At 37.2% G+C, this 17,148-nt stretch overlaps 1 protein-coding gene across 6 annotated transcripts in view; it reads left to right on the forward strand.

Annotated features, from left to right (window-relative positions):
- UTRN (utrophin) overlaps nucleotides 1-17,148 on the forward strand; it is a 368,969-nt gene that overhangs the window by 286,250 nt on the left and 65,571 nt on the right. For all 6 annotated transcript variants that reach the window (XM_062641830.1, XM_062641829.1, XM_062641831.1 and 3 more), the window contains 4 exons: nucleotides 6,126-6,394; nucleotides 8,677-8,823; nucleotides 10,610-10,688; nucleotides 15,515-15,575. In XM_062641830.1, the coding sequence (XP_062497814.1) occupies nucleotides 6,126-6,394; nucleotides 8,677-8,823; nucleotides 10,610-10,688; nucleotides 15,515-15,575 (556 nt within the window). The remainder of the gene's footprint in view (nucleotides 1-6,125; nucleotides 6,395-8,676; nucleotides 8,824-10,609; nucleotides 10,689-15,514; nucleotides 15,576-17,148) is intronic.

The following is a 17,148-nucleotide window of genomic DNA, read 5'->3' on the forward strand; positions in this document are numbered from 1 at the left end:
CGGAATAGTTATATTGGCTTCTTAGATCCTTATACTGTTGGTAAGGTTACAGGCCATGGGAAACAAAGGAAAGGAGAAATAATATTTTCTATCTCCAAGGTCCTACAGACTGATGATACAGCTTTGCTGAAATTCTGTCCTCAAAATTCTTAAAATTCCACTGCTGCAGTGAGGAAGTGGAGATAATTACTTTTAGAAGATAACTTAAACTAACATCCTGCATATTACCATAGGTCACCACACTGATTCTCACTGTAATAGTGACTGTTTCCAGTAGTCTACAGTATTGTCAAAGCCCTTCAGTAGCTTCTAGTTTTCTTACAGCAATCAGTTTCCTAGCTTTGAAACCTGCTGTTTGGTGGCAAAGGTTGTTGTCATAAACACATAATTTAAAATTAAGCATTTGCCATCTGTTATCTCCTCTTAATTGAAAGCGTGGGAAGCCCCATAAATAACATCTGAGTTATAGGAGAAATATATATTAGTAGATATCAGTGAATTACATGCATATACTTATTGTAAGCTTGTAGACAACATATTCACCTCTTTCAGACATAAATGAAAGTTGAACTTACTCGTTTCCCACCACTGAGCAAGTTCAGGTAAACCCCTCCATAATTTTTCCTCTTAGCAAGGAATATCCAACTGGAAATAGGCCATTTACTCTTTTCTAATATATATAGCAGTCAATAATTTTATTTTCAAACACTTGTCTCTGTCCATAAGCTATTGTGTAAAACTAGCTATTACACACACCTGGAATAGCTTTTTATTCTCTACTGCACAGCTGAGCTGAATTTTTAACAGCTGAGTATTGGAAACAGGATGGCCTGAGGCCATAGTGGTCAATTTTATTATTGTTTTGGTTTTGTTTGATTTCTTTTTTTTTTTTTAACTATGAGGACTTGAGGATATAAGTAGAGTTATATTAATTCCTGAACTGTATGCTCTGTTATGGTCCAGTTTTAGCTGAAATACTAGGATGCTTCCCAGGTAGAAGCCTTGTTCAGTTATGCTACTAGCAATGCGGATGACTGGTGGATGTCAAAAGTTAGGATGTTGCCTGAAAGAAAATTCCTTTCTTATACTCTAGAGCAAACATAGTTCTAAAACACTGTAAATGAGCCTCAAGAAAGCAAATCGGAAATTGCAGAATATTAAACAAAAAGTGTATAGAAGAGGAAACATGCTGAGGAAACTTGCTTAGGAAGTTAAAAAAAAATCAGAACATGGATGTTTCAAAGACCTGTTTTGTTGTTATAGGTTGCTATCAAGTCAAGGAGCCCTACCTCTTATACTGCCTGGCTATTTTCTGGTTTTATATTATTTTGGAATAAAATAGATGCCTTTGTTTTGTTCTGAAATGCTGTTAGGGGATGTATATCTGTCTCCAACAGCCTTGCTGAAGAGCTACCTGCCATATGTGCTGTGCCAGGAAAAAGTCTTTATTGATCTTTGGAAGAAATAAAAGGCTTGTCACAATCTGCAGTCACAGTGCTTTGGAAACATAGGATTAATTCCTTACTTGGCTAGAGTAACTGGGATACAGTGGGGATAGCCTTCTTTCCACTAGTATTCTCTCTTTAACAGAAATTGGAAGAAGACATAGTAGCTTGGTAATGCTATAACAGTACTGTTATATTTGTTTTTTTCTGGTTTTGTGGCAAGAGCAGAGTAAAACTGAGTTTAATGTTTCTGGAGTAATGTTGGTTGGGCTTCCACTATGCAAAAGTATTGTGAATTCATGTTGGATCACACCATTTATTACAAAATGGTGGGTTGATTTTAGTGAGAAATGTGTTTTGTGTTATATTGTTATAAATGTGTTATGTGTTTTGATTATATTGTCTAATTCCATTGACTATGTTGGATAAATGCACAGTTCTCAGGATTGCTGTAATTTTGGGGGGTTTTCTGGAGATAGATGCTATGGGACAACTTAATTATCTCTTTTAACTTGAAGCTATTTTCTCTTTGTTTCGGCCTTCTATGTCTTCCTCACCAGCATCCACTGGGAAATCAACAACCATTATTGAAGGATGTGTATGTTTGCTAGCATTTTTCTCATTTGTCTTTATCTGGAGGCCATACTCTGGGCCCTTTCCAGAAATATTCATCATACATGAGGTTAACAGCTTTCATTTTCTATGCTTTCACGATTCTGTCTTCTGAAGACTAAAGGTAATTTGTCTTTTATCCTGCAGCAACTTTCCTCATTCACTATTTATTTAATTATGTTTCTCTAGTTTGAAGAAGAATGTTCAGGTTTCATAGAAGAAAACGTGACTGGATAAAGGTGAAAATGACTGCGCTTTCTCTTTGTTTTAACTACATATGCAATAGATATTTGAATAGGAGAAAAAGGTGACATACTTTGTTATGCTTACATGGTTGGGTTCTTAGAATCTGACTAATTTCTACATTTCCACAAAAAAAGGTTGCTGCTAGTTCTTTAAGCTTCCTATTCCCATCTCATCACAACTAAGTTTTCTGTCCAGATTGTTAGAAATCCAGAGAATGCTTTTGCTGGAGTGATGATAAAGACTTCATTCAATGATAGTACTGCTTTTGGTTCTTCTGCTTAGGAGTTTGACAGGGTGCCATTGTGTCTGTTCAAATGCTCTGAAAGTTTTCATAATGGTTATAGTGTTGTGTCACCCATTGTTTTTTGCTGCAAAGCTTGACTGAACCACAGAAGATACAATGTTTGACATAATGGGAGAGGAAGTGGGCATGAAATCAGGTCCAGTTCTAGTATGTTTTATTGAGAATATAGCAGAAATGAAAGGAAATTAATGCAATTTTGTCAAGATGGAGAGAGATCACTAGTTGAAGTCCACATAATGAAGATCAAGCACAGTTGCTTAGAATCAAATCTGCTAGAGCCAGGAATAGTTTGAGATCTAAAATAATTTCTTAATGCAAGGAGAATTTTCTTTACTGATAACTTTCCTGGGTAAGTATTCTCCAAATATGTAAGCTTGTGCTGAAACTATATGCTGTGAAGTTCAGACTTGAAAGTTTCCCATCCGTGGCACTCTGTCTCTGATAGGGACACAGAAGAGCTTTTGGTGTTTTCATTATTTGTTTGTGAAAAAAGAAAAAAGCTTATTAAAATCAAGTTTTGCCCGTGACAGAGGCAGACTATGTTTTTCTGTTCTTTCTCCCTGACTGCAAGGTCAGATAATATCTTTCCTCTCTGGTAAATAGATGGTCCAATGAATACAGGCTTTTCTTACTTTCTGAGCAGCTGCTGAAGGGGAGATAATGTAATAAGTACCATTAAAAAAATAAAAAGAAAAAAGAAAAAGAAAAAAGAAAGAGGGCGGCATAAGAAAAGCTGATCTTTGGGAAGACTTTATATTAAGTGGGGACAAAAAAGCAACAACCACTGTGCAGCCTTTTTTCACACTGCCACTGTGTGTAATGACAGACTGGTGAAACAAGTTCCAAACTTATAGAAGAAAATTCTCACTGTGATTTTTGGAGGCTTACAATTCTGTGCTATAAAGCCAGTGTCTTGGAGAATGTGTTATCTGCTTGGAAAAAAAAGTAATGTGCTGCTTATTAATAAGTTGAGTTGTCGTGATGGAAAACATGAAGGTTATACAAGATGTATTTCCTTCTGAAATTAATAGATGCTGAATGGTATTAGAGCTCATAAAAGTGTGTGCTTAGCTCTTTTTCCCTAGTAAATGTCTTTTTAGGGCATGTTTACAAGCACTTACAAGGCTTTTATAAAATAAAACAGTCTCACAGTGAATTAATATTTTTCAAATAAAATATGTGCCACGTACCCTTTACAATGACACTGATTTGACAAATAGCTTGGGTTCCAGTTCTGTTGGGACACTTTTATCACCCCTGTCAATCTGGAATCTTTTCCTTTCCCGGAATATGTGGCCAGTTTGTCAGGAGTAAAGCTGACTTGTTTTAACTGTCCAGGCAAGTAAAGTCAGGCTGTTGTTCCCCTCTTCTATTTCCATTTATTACTACAGCCACATTTTTTCTTAGTGCTTCCACTGGGGCAAGCAGCACTCATTGAATCTCTTGTGTCAGTACCTTTATAGATAACCAAAAAGTTTTGCAAGATTTTCAGCTCTTACTGAAGCTTTCAGTATGTTGCTTTTCAAGTGACAAGGACGATCAAGCAACTGATCATTTTAAATAACCTGCTAATAGTCTAGTTTAGAACTGTTAAGCCCTTGTGGCTCTGGTAACAAATGATGTAAGCACATGATGTTGGATAAAAATGGTAGGTTGAAGCTTTGCATATATGTAACTTCTCCTTCAGTTTCTGGGTATAATGTCTCCTGTATTCACATGATTGAGATGCCAACAAAGGAAGCTTTCTCCCCGGGTCCGCAATTTTCTTTTGCCTTTCAATGAAGCTCAGTATTCTATTTCCTTTTGTAAAGGATTCCAGTGCTAGGTACTTCATTCATCCTCATTTAAAGTCCTGTAGTTTTTACACCTGAGGCCTGGTTGTCCTCAACCTATAGCTATATCATAGGATACCTCAACCTCAGTCTCCACCATTTGCTGCAGCTTGCCTTCATGCTGCGATTTAGTGATGTCTGGATTGCTCATGGTCCCTTTGAAGGGACTGTAGTAGATTCTCATTCATTCATTAGTGGTATATTATCAACAGTGTGTAATTCCAAAATTACTTCCAGTAGCAATTTCTTTGATGTCATTACATAAGCAATTTGTAGCTGTTGTTTTTTGTTTAAAACAACAGTTTTTATCTGAAAGGGGCTTTTGTTTAGAACTTAAGCATTATTTCTTTTCCTTTTTCTAAAATCTGTTGCAAAGCTTGGGCTAAAGATCATACCAGAACTGTGTTGTCCTATGATATAGTTTATTCTACTGTGAATTGCTGGAATTCCAGAGACAAAGTATAATTTATCACAGCATATCTTTGGTTTTCATCCCTATTTTGGTCTGTCAGTATTGCAAATTGTGGGTTACTGCCATGTCTCTATATCCCAGAGCTACATATATAATTTATGTCCCTTCACATGTAGTTAAGCATTGCAGGTTAGTTGTGAGGAGGCTGTTTTTTTTGTTTGGATATTTTTTTCCTCTCAGTGGCATCTGACTGTGTTGCTGAATACTCTTTTAGTATTTGTAGTCTAGCATGTATCAAGACTAATACAGGCCAACTTTTTTAAAAAAATACATAGATCTGGTGGGCAGAAACTGGTTTTGATCTGAACAACTCCCTGTTACTTTTACATCTGGATAAAATGTGCCTGCCCTTCTCAGCAGCAAATTGAGCATATTCTAATGGATTTTTTTGTGGTGTTTTTTTTTTGTATTTTTTTTTTTTTTAAGTCTTGCAGGGACTGGAGATTTAAATATAAGCAATTAACTGAAATAATCAGCATCATCTCCTGTGACTATGTCCTGAGGCTGTGTGTATGCCCACTTTGTCTTTGTTAATGGGATTTCCGTGGTTGCTGGGTTGCGTGGGATTTAGACACATAAGCCTGAAGTTTGTGAGAAAGGGTGCACTGTAAGCTTGGCTCTTTTTCACTCAAAAGGTTCACTAAACATTTTTACATTTGCTAAATCTATTTAAACCAGCCTTTTAGGACTTTGGTTTTAACATGAAAAAGTGGATGTAGAGCTGCAGAACCACTTACCACATAGTACTCAGTACACATAGGTTTTTGCTAGTGCAAGACATCCTGATGATAGGGTGAAAGGTGGTGGTAAGTGATCCAGAGCAAAGCACTTTTCTTCTTCTTTCTACATGAAATGGTGCCCAGATTCTCTATTGCAGTTTCCAGTAGGGAAGAGCGATCTTCCATTTCCTGCCCCTGTGCCTTCAGAAGTGACAAATCAGCAGTAAGCTGCCTTTGCTTTGTGGATATCATAATACATGGAAGGAGGAATAGTTTCCTGATTTCTGATCAAGCTTTATTTTGTCATTAGGAGTGATTAAAGTTTATTTCTGTTATGGCAAGGTACACTGTCTTCTACCTTGTACCTGCTGAAATAAATTATCAGTTAACACTGGACTTACTGTCTTGAGTATGTACCTCAGGAGCACTGTCTGAACACTGAATAGGCACAAATAGAGCAGAAATAAAGAGTGTAACTTTTCTTTCGCTCTACAGAGTTGACCCCTGAGGAGAAAGCTATGAGGATTGCCAAAGCTATGCGTAAGCAGTCATCGGAGGTAAAAGAGAAATGGGAGAACCTAAATGCCAGTGCCAGTATCTGGCAGAAACAAGTGGACAAAGCATTAGAAAAACTGAAAGACCTGCAGTGTGCCATGGATGACCTCGATGCTGACTTGAAGGAAGCTGAAAATGTGAGGAATGGCTGGAAACCTGTGGGAGACTTGCTCATAGATTCGTTACCAGATCACATTGAGAAAACTACAGTAAGTATGGAATTCCTGGAAAATATTTAGCCTGTGTGAGTCAGACCCCTACATTCAACTACCCCTAGTTATGTTACCTATATACACATTGTACACTTAAATTCTCATGTGCAGGTTATAGTGCTTAAGTTATTGCATAAGCACATGTGATCAGCAAGCTATAGAAGTGTACAGAATACAACATTCATCAAATGAAAAAGACTGTGTTCTAGGATTTAAATATTTTCTTTCTAGAAATACTATCTAATCCATAGTTAGGCTATGGGTGTGTTTGGATCTTTGCCCAAGCACTGGGTTATGATTTAGCTGAATCAGTTATCATTCTGACAGTTGACAGTAGGCTCCCCTGCTTTTTGTAGTGGTGAGCTGTCAGATCTGTTTGACCGTCATGTATAGCTTTCTTAGAAAACATTGGGAGCTTTTTCAGTCATCCAGAAGTATGCACATGGTTTTAATTTCTGTTCCTTATCTTTCACAGACTTCACACGTCTATTGTCTGTTTTAGCTTGTATGAGTGAAAATTTATATCTGCCTTTACTTGAATCTGGCTTCTCTTCAGGATTATTTCAAAGTGAAGAACACACATTACCATATTCTTGCAGGCATACCAGGTCTTGCAGTCAGGGTTTCAGGCCACCCATGCAGGGCTCAGCACCCCAAGGCATGGCTGCTCATGGTGGGTAGTAGTTGTCCCCTGCTTAGATGCATGGGTTGGGTAAGGACCCAGTAATGGAGAGTTCTCCGAAGGAGGAATACCTTCTGATAGCTAACATTGTCCAGGAGGGCTGACTGGAAACAGTCATAGTGCTTGGGGGAGTGCCTGAATATCAGGGATTCCATTAGAACATGTGGGTATGCATATATAAGTAGAGGAAATTGCTGTTTCAGGCAAATTTCCACCAATCTTCTGTTTCACAAATGCAACTTTTCACTTTTTAATCTCAAGAATGAATATAGCAAAACATTAGAGGACCCTGGGGTCATGTACTTGACTGTCTATGTCTTCAGCATGGGACACTGGAGTTAAAAGGATGAAGATCTGTGGGCTGCAGCCATTTTTCTGAGAATACTCTTTCTATGTATACACAGCCTGTGGACTTGTGAAATTAGCACACGTCTGTGTTATTTCATGTATATCAATATAAGCATCCTCATTCTCCAAATTTTGTTCTTACATTCAGGTTTAATGGGACCAAAATCTTTAAAACAGTCAGAGCTGACTTATATCCAGACTGCTGTTGATCTGAGAAGCGATACATCTGCTCCCCCTCTTTTATTTTAGTATAGATACTAAAGCAAGCAATAAGATGTTGGTGCTGAATTGTTCTTTGTTCTCATGTTAAGAAGTGGTTTGTCATATCTTGATGGTTTATTCTATAAAGAAGAGTAAAGTCTTTTAGATTTCATTGCTGCTCAAAAAACTGTAACATCTGCTGAAGTAGTAGGGCCCTGCTGGCTGTCCAGAAGCCAGATACTTCTGGAACAGAAGCTTCTACTTGCCAGTAGGTTCCTGGGCAGAGATTTTGAAGAGAGGTAAATAATTGAATTGTCCAAAGAAAATATTTTTCTAGTTGTTTTTGGCTTGTTTCATGATGTTTAATCAAGCCATTTATACGATTGAACAATTAACAGCTCACAGCAAGCAAGATGTTTGATGCATCTTCAACTGTAACTAAAATTTGCATCAATTTTATCTTAATACTATATTTAGTTCCATTAAATTCAATAAACCTTTTTCTTCTTTTTAATCATTGTAATAGTTTTACTGTACAGTTGTAACCAGGTAAAACATTGTACTCCTTTTCATTAGAAGATACATTCCGTCATGCTTTGCTAATTCAATAATAGCTTTTAAATTGATTTTTTGTCAGCTGCTTAATCCTGGAAAGCTAGTTACTGAATGTATTTTTTTCTTAAGAGCACTTTACACATTGTAGACTGCTAAAGCTCCTGAAAAAGCATTGTGTATTTCTTTTTGGAAAGAAAAGCTCTAAAACTGTATGGCATCACTAAAAACTTAGTTAAATTGTTTTGGGGCACAATTTGGATATGGGCATTTGAGTAAATGTCATACTCTTTTCTCTAAGGATGTATATGAAGGAGTGAAGGAGTTAATAAGAATACTGAAGTGACTGATCTTTCTTTGCCAGAGAACTGAGTTACATACAGTTGTTTAGCATAAGCTGCCATGTTGGGCAGGTCGGCACCCTGTTGAGTTTACCATGGCTTTTGTGCTGCTCAGGTGTCTGTTGTAAATAAATGAATGCTTCTTACCCTTTTAGGCTTTTAGAGAAGAAATTGCTCCCATCAACTTGAAAGTTAAGACAGTGAATGATTTGTCTAGTCAGCTGTCTCCACTTGACCTTTATCCATCGTTAAAGATGTCTCGTCAACTGGATGATCTTAATATGCGGTGGAAACTTTTACAGGTATTCTTCCTAATGTGTACAGTAGGTGTGGGGGAAGGGATGCTTCTCTTAAAAAAGATGCATTATTACCATTTGTCCTTTATTTCTATCTTTAAGGTGTTATTCTAGTAGTACCAAAGCAACACAGGGAGCTGTCTTTCGTTCTGTAGCTTGAAAAAAACTTTTCCTTTCTCAGCAGTTTACTCACTGTCCCACTAGTTTACTCAGGAGACCACATTAATCTCTGGAGACTAGGGGGAACTATTGCTGCATGGTATTTTGTATATCTTATAGCAGTATTTTTACTGCATAAATCATTGTCACTGAGAAATCATAGAATCATAGAATAGTTAGGGTTGGAAAGGACCTTAAGATCATCAAGTTCCAACCCCCCTGCCATGGGCAGGGACACGTCACACTAAACCATATCACCCAAGGCCTCATCCAGCCTGGTCTTGAACACTGCCAGGGATGGAGCATTCACAACCTCCCTGGGCAACCCATTCCAGTGCCTCACCACCCTCACAGGAAAGAATTTCCTCCTCACATCCAATCTAAACTTCCCCTGTTTAAGTTTTAACCCATTACCCCTTGTCCTATCACTGCAGTCCCTAATGAAGAGTCCCTCCCCAGCATCGCTATAGGCCCCCTTCAGATACTGGAAGGCTTCTATGAGGTCTCCACGCAGCCTTCTCTTCTCCAGGATGTTGTGTTTCCAGTGTGCGTGAAAGCTGTTTTATTTTGGTTTTAAGTTTCAGCAGGGAATGTCACTTAAAGTGACTTAAGTATTGGTAAAGCTGTAACAGGATGTAAACAATAGTACATTTAGCATTATAAAACAGAAGAGGATATGCTGTATGAAAGATTCATATTGCTTAGTTATGATTGTTGTGCTTAAATGGTTTGAGAAAGGTAAATCAGTATGCCTGATTACAGTTCAATCTCATGCACAGTTTCAGTGAATGATTTAATGGAGTTTCTTGCATCACTTAAAAATTCATTTATCAATTTTTGCACTTTGTTACTCTCTTTTTGGTAGGAAATACTTACAGTGAGTCAGTTGCTATTTATTTCTTTACCTGGCTTCTAAGTGATATTAAGTGTCTGAAAGAATTAGGGTAAGGATGGAGGATCTGTCACCTCTCTAGCTGAGGGAAGTGGGACAGAAATTTCAAAACCTGGGCATCAGTTTCTGAGCTGAATGAGTTGCTCCTGAGGGGCAAAATTGTTGTGTCAGATCAGACCTTCCCTTCCCTAATATGGTAATGGCTTTCTTTTTCTTCCGTTTTTTTTTACTTTTTTTTTTTTGTGTGTGTGTGTGTCCTCTCAAACTGAGTTAACGAAGCAGCCTAACTGCTGCTGGGTTTGCTAGTGCAGTTTCAATTAATAAACCAGGGGGGAACCATGTCAGCCAGTGAAGCAGTATCTTTCAAAATGGTTTCATGCTGGAAAGGCAGCTGTGAGATCAGTACAATCAAAGTAAGACCTGCTGACTATGGAAATTTGGAAAACAGAAGGCTTGGGAGGAGGTCAGAAACTTCAGCAGTCAGCTATAGTCATCGTGAACTTACTATTATTCATTATTGATCTGCAGTACTCTCACAGAACACTGCACAAATATGAACATGACAGTCATCAAGCCAATGAAAGAAAAAAAGTAGCCTTGAATAGATGGATGTCAAATAAGTGCTATGATGCACAGACTACCTAAATTTATATAAGTAAAAATTAATGTAAATAAGTGTTTTTATTATCATGGTTCTAGTGTTGCAAAGTAAATGCAGTGTGTGTTTGTGTTTATGTGTAGGTGTCTGTAGAGGATCGCCTTAAACAGTTACAGGAGGCACACCGAGATTTTGGGCCTGCATCACAGCACTTTCTTTCCAGTAAGTTCTTTGACTTAAGAGATGCATGTGAGATAGGATGGCTTTCTCAGACACCAACTGCTCTTTACTCCAGATTTCCCTATGGCTTGAGAAACAGGAAGTTCCTCTACCATGTTATCGTTTACTTCCCTGTTTTTCTAGGGGAGTTCATCTTCATAACCCCTCTGACATTCTCACTGGTGTGCTTCTCATTGTAATATCTTGCTGAGTTATTGTTGCACCTGTGGTTACTTTGTTCTTTGTCTTCTGTTTGCTGCAAGGTCTGACATTTAGCTGTTCCAGAATCTTTATGTGTTCATAACCACATCTTGTCAGCCCCTGCAACCTCTTTTCTTCAGTTTGCTTTTACTTCATGGAATTAGAGGCTTCATGACATACATTCCTGGAACCTCAAATAAAGCAGTTCAGAAAGCATGCCTGCATCAATTCCTCAAGCCCTGTCCTTTCATCATTTTTTAGTGAAAATTGTAAGCCTGCAATCTTCCATATACTAAGAAGGCAAAACCAGATGCTTTTGCTCCCTCATTCTCATTTGATTTGTTATAGATAAGATAGGTTGTGATATCAAGATCTGTGTTGGCTTTCTGATGTTCTAGCCTACCTGCCAGCTTCAGAGCTCATGGTACAAAAAATTTGCCCAGTGATGCCTCTGGTTTTAACTGGGGGCTTCAATAATAAAGATAAATTTATTGCAGGAATTGGGAAGTGAGCATAAAAGTGAGCAGATCTGTCCCAGAGAATCTCAAGTGCTGTATGTCACTGTATAGCTAAACAGCTAATGTAATTTAAAAAAATAAATAAATCTCAATTTATTCTGGAATTGCATGATAACCATGTTGTCTTCTTGAATTGACTAGATTTTCAGTAAACGAGATGGTAAACAGTAAACAACATGCAGTGTATTTAAACTATTAGAGCTCTTAACGCTAAATAATGATTCTCGGAGCCACTTTGTCTTCTTTTTTTTAATTGATAGGCCAAACAACTTTAAAAGTGTGTGGTATTTTTGGTTTTGTTTTTTTTTTTTAATTTCATTAGAAGTATTGCATAGTGTTGCCACCATGGTTTTGTAGCCCGTCCAGTCTTGAGCTTGTACCCTCAACAGTACACCTACATAATAATTTGTAAAAAGGATATAGATAGAGTGGTACCTTTGGCACTCTTGGAAAATGCCAAATTAATTGTTTAGGAGAGTAGTCAGTCTAGTCTGTGTATTAAAACAGACTAGGAAGTAACATAGGGAAAACACAGTTTCCCGTATTCTAGGTGGTTTGAGAAATTCTTGACTTCACTCCTGTGTCACTGTCTGTTCACTTCACCTGAACCAATGCAAATATTCAGGTGACTGGCCTCGGGGAAAGGCAACGAAAGAGTCTACATGAAAAACAAGGACGATTTCCAGGCAAGGTTGGCTGGTACTATTTGCCTTGACCTGGATCATTTCCTTGATTTAGCTTACAGCATGCCACAACAAATAATTGTATTCAAAAGACTGAGTAGTGAACTGGCTTTGTTGTTTGATAAGACATTCATAGAATTGCTTCCAAAGAGACTATACAGGGGCTTATCAGCATGCCTCAGCCTTGCTTAGGGCATCTTTTCCAGGCTTAAGGGGACATTTGGTTTATGTTACATACAAAAGTCAAGAATGGAAAGTTGAACAGAACAGGATGCTTGTTGGTAGGTACCGCAAAGAGCTATAGCCAAGTAAGTACTACACTGCTCAAAACCCAAATAATATGCAGTTACCCATTTAAATTTTTTGCTAAAAACAAATGACCTTTTCCCCCACACAACCTACAGCAAAAACTTCTTCAAAAAACCAAACGTGTTTTAAGAGCTTGAACTATACAGAGTTACAGAACTTAATACCTACAACTTTATGGAAAGTCTGTTAAGTGAAAGTCAGGCACAGTAGCTTCAAAGGAAAGTAATAAAAAAATCATTAAATCTGTAAAAATGAAGGTTTTATCCTGACAGGTTGAAATAGTGTGTGTTCTAAATGAAATTTTTCAAACCTTTTTAGCAGCCATAAATGACTTCTGTGAGGAACAAGTAAAGCAGTATTCTGAGTAAAATAATCTCAAACTCGTAAACCTGTGATTATGATATGTATGTTTTGTACAAATCTGTATCACCAAAGCTGCACTGACAGCAGCTATTTTAAATTTACCTCACCTACCTGTTACTCTTGCTCTAAATCCTAACAAGAGACTGTAGCTTGCCATCATTCCGTTTTCAGATGAATAGGCGCTAGTTGTCATTTAATCTGTGAACTTTTTCTACCTGTTTATCAGATTCATTATAAAGGACCTTATAATTTCTCCAGGTTCAGCCTTTCATGGGAAAGGCAATCTAAATGAGATCATCTAGCACCCTGATTCCAATCCCATTTATCTGAGCAGTGACTAATAACTGGTTTATTACTGCTTTTGGAGTTTTTTGAACACCAATTACGTGGATTCATCCAGACCATTGCTAAGCTTCAGAATATTTTTTAAGATTAGCAAACAATATGATACTGGCTTTTCCTAAAGTGCCCTGCGGTAGGATGCTGAGGTAAAATAGTAGGCCACTACAGTCTGTGATCCCTTTCTTATCTAAGCTATTTTTTCCCTTCCATCAGTTGTAGGCAAAATGCAATTGCTCTTTTTTTCAGTGCTTTTGAAATGAAAAGTGAGTTCCTTGCAAGTAAGTTAGTGATCAGTAAATTTTATGTATCCCTAATACAGGTAAAGATGAAGAATCCTTATTATCCGTGACTCTTTGCAAAGAGGTTGTTTTGCTGTCTCTTGCTTTTAGACACAATAGCTTGGGTTTTGTTTGTTTGTTGGTGGGGTTTTTTTTTTGTAATTCATTGTGTTTTTTCTAAAACCCATGATCCACTCATCTCTGTGGTGTTTTATGTATTTTTAAAAGATCCATGGTATGCTAACTCCACATGTTCTCTAATAAATAGGCCAGGTCTTCAAGGGGCCTGCTCAAAGCATCTGAGTGGTGTTCAGCCTTACTAATATCTGCAGGCCTGCTAGTGAATGCCAGAATCAGTAACTACTCTGTTCAGTTTTCATCAAGAAACTAATTTTAAATAAGAACGGGAATATCATTTTGTAGAGCTTCATGCATCAGAGAACTTGCAATGTTTTTAGAAAGGTTATTCCCAAATAGGCAGGGTATGACTTGGCCTGTAATAACTAACAGTTTAATTTATTATGTTGTTTCGCCCATATCTGTGTCAGTGTAAAATACTTATAGTTTGTTGTAGCATGTAAATTGTATGTAAGCAAATTATGGCCAAATTTTTCTTCTTAGTTAGCCGACTTATTAGTATAGTAGTACCAGTGCCACCATAGCTGCCAAATTGCAACACTGAAGAAACTTTACCAGGTAACTATCTACCTCTTTATTGCAAATAGTTTTTTCTTCTTTAAGTAGCAATATGGAATTTTCTCTGTTTTTCCTTGTAAATAATGTAGCTTGATTGGTTCCTGTAGTTTCCCAGTTATTCTTCCCAGTTAATCTGTATTTCAGCACATGAATGTTTCTTAAATTATAAGCCATGAAATTTTGTGTGGCCAAGGAAGAGGTGACAGCCATTAAACCCCTAAAGGGACAGCCAGCCGGGAGCAGGGTGAGACCTGCCTCTCTGCAGCAGTACCAGCCTATGGGGCATACAGAGCTTAGAAACCTTCACTGAAGCCTTGAGAGAGGTCTTAGGGAAGAGGAGAGAGTTATTTTCAAATGGATATTTTTTTTTTTTATTTTTCCTAAAGAGGGATGAACTCTAAATTGAGCCATGCTTGCAGAAAATTACATTAATTGAGAGTTTAATTACTTGAGATCCAGTGTAGGGCAAAGCTGTGTCTCACTTTATCAGCTCTTTAAGAAGCAGTGTTTAAGGAGTAGGCTTTTTGTCTTGGAAGTGTTGGCATGTGTGTATGCTTTAAATTCATCTCATTGTGATGATCAGTTATTCCTATCCATTCTTTCAATCTCTGCTTCTCCACTGAACCTAGTGAAGTGAGTTTCTTTTTAATAAAACCTTAATTTACCAGGCAGTAATCTGATAATTTCTGGTAGGACACATATGTGCCTTTGGTTCTTCAGTAAATAGCTACTTTTAAGTTATGCACCAGCGGTCCTGTCAGCCTGAACACTTTTCCCTTCTTCTCTCCTGGGATCTTTAAATAAGCAGAGTCATAGTGTCATGTATGACTTCATGCCTTTTGCAACTCAGTGTGCAGAAGGCTTCTTAATGTTATGGATGGTATTTGTGTATCAGACTAGCATAAATTCTGCAGATTACTACTGTTCAGCAAGGAGTCCAAGGATGGATTTTAATGCCTTTTTTTTTGGTGATACAGTGTTAATATTAATTTGAGTTGCAAATAGGAGCTAAGGTTGGTAACTAATGAAAATAAGGTTGATATTTCTCCTTCTTGTTCTGTTGCAGAGCATTAATTATAGTAGTGGAAGCATTTCTTTTCAAACTTTAAACTGATAATAACTGTATTGTGGTAGGAAAACCAGTGTCTCCATTTTCATCAGATGTATAGCTTGCTTGCTCAGAATATATTATCCTTCTTTGAAGTAGAATCACCACATTGGTTTTCCAGCTTGGCCTCAAATAGGCGTCTAGAATAATCTTGACAGATTGACATTGTTTTCTCCAGCTGATTTTCTAATTACTGAAAGTTGTCTGGGAAATTTTAGTTATTCCCATTTAAGTGTTTTAGTTGTAAAATAAAAACATAAAGATAAGTTTTTTTTATCTTTTTTTTTTTAAAAGGTGCCTTCTAATAATCACCTTCTCTTTGTTTCTTCAGCCTCAGTACAGTTTCCATGGCAGAGATCTGTTTCACATAACAAAGTGCCCTATTATATCAAGTAAGTTTGCCTTGATTCTTTTTTCCTTAAGCATAACAGAGGGTCTTATTACCACATCCTGGCAGAAAAACATCGGTACTGAGTAATAGCTACAAATGTTATCAAGAGTTTCTCTACATAATATTATGCTGCATATAACATACATTTGTTGTGTTTATTGCTTTGCAAATTGTGTAAGTTAGAAATATGTAAGTAGAAATCAATGATAAACCTTAACATAAAAGCCCACTAGGGTAGGAAACAGCAGAGATGCTACAGTGTTATACGGTATTGGTATTCAAGCTAGGCTTGTGCTTATGTGTGTGGCTCATCCAGAGTATAATAAACTGTAGAGTAAAGGCAAAAAAGCTGAATACATAATGTATTTAAAAATGCAACATTTATAACCTATAGCAGAACAGTGGTGACTAATATCTGTAGAGGCCATTCATCATTCTGTACAAAATTCCTTCAGAAATAAGATGCATTGATTGTCCTGTTATTTTACTTACCTTAGGGAAGTTTTTATAATGCTTAATATTAAGATAAATTTAACATTAATGTAAATATGGACAAAAATTGTACGAATACCTAGGTTATAATGCACAATGGTTGAGATATTCATTTTGAAAATGATAGGGAATGCTTAGTTGTGGAAGAGCGGAGATTTTGATGTGTTCTACTCTGAGCAGTCCTTGACTTGGGTATTCTGATTCCTTCAATATTTATTCATATACTGTTTGCCGCTACTTCAAAGGTCAAAGATTGCAGCTTTGAGAGAAGGATAGCTTTTTGCCGGAGAGGTAAATGAAATTTCAAGAAGGTACAGTGTATAGTAAGCCAGACCCAGAGTAGTTTATTTTAGGCTGAAGAAAATCTGTGTTAAAATATTTTTGGTTTGAATTTGTAAAAAAAGTAGGGTTTTTAAGTCAATAGGATGATTATGAGTTGGACCTGCAGCTATTTCATTCTTAAAGAACATTACTGAGGGCTTTTTGCTACTGCATATTGCTCCGTCATAAATCCAAGTGCCACATTTTGTGCTTCAAACAATTTATGAGTGCTTGTGATTTTTGAAGAGCAGGTAACAGCAAATCTATGTTGGTCAAATCTGTTGTTATCATTCCTGAGGTGTGGTGGTTGATTTTAAACTGTGATATGGAGATTATTTTTTTTTAAAGGGTCTGAGTAGTAACTAGAAAAAAAGAAAAACCTACTGTGAATATCCTTGGATTCTGTATAAAGGGATTTGTGCCTTTGCTGAGAAGTTTTGCAAGAAGCAACAGACAGCTGTGACACCCAGGAGGAGAGATTCCTCCCTTAGTCCCACATGGCAGAGGAGAGGGCAGAGATTGGATGTGGAGGCATGCTGACTGCCCAGACTCAGGCAGCAGCGCAGTGAAAATGATCACCCCTGTGATCAATAAAAATGATCACAGCAGTAATTCAAAGCAAGCACTGAAGTTTCAAAACTACAGAGAGCAAGAGGAAAACTATCCTGAAAAAGTTTGGGTTGTTTTGTTTGTTTTGTTGTTTTTTTGCTAGATTTTTGTTTGGTTGGTTGGTTTTGTGGTTTTTTTTTGGGGGGGGGGGT

Source organism: Pezoporus occidentalis, unplaced genomic scaffold, assembly GCF_034315485.1.
Source record: "Pezoporus occidentalis ecotype Australia unplaced genomic scaffold, CSIRO_AGI_Poc_V1 ctg7, whole genome shotgun sequence".
Lineage (NCBI taxonomy): Eukaryota > Metazoa > Chordata > Aves > Psittaciformes > Psittacidae > Pezoporus > Pezoporus occidentalis.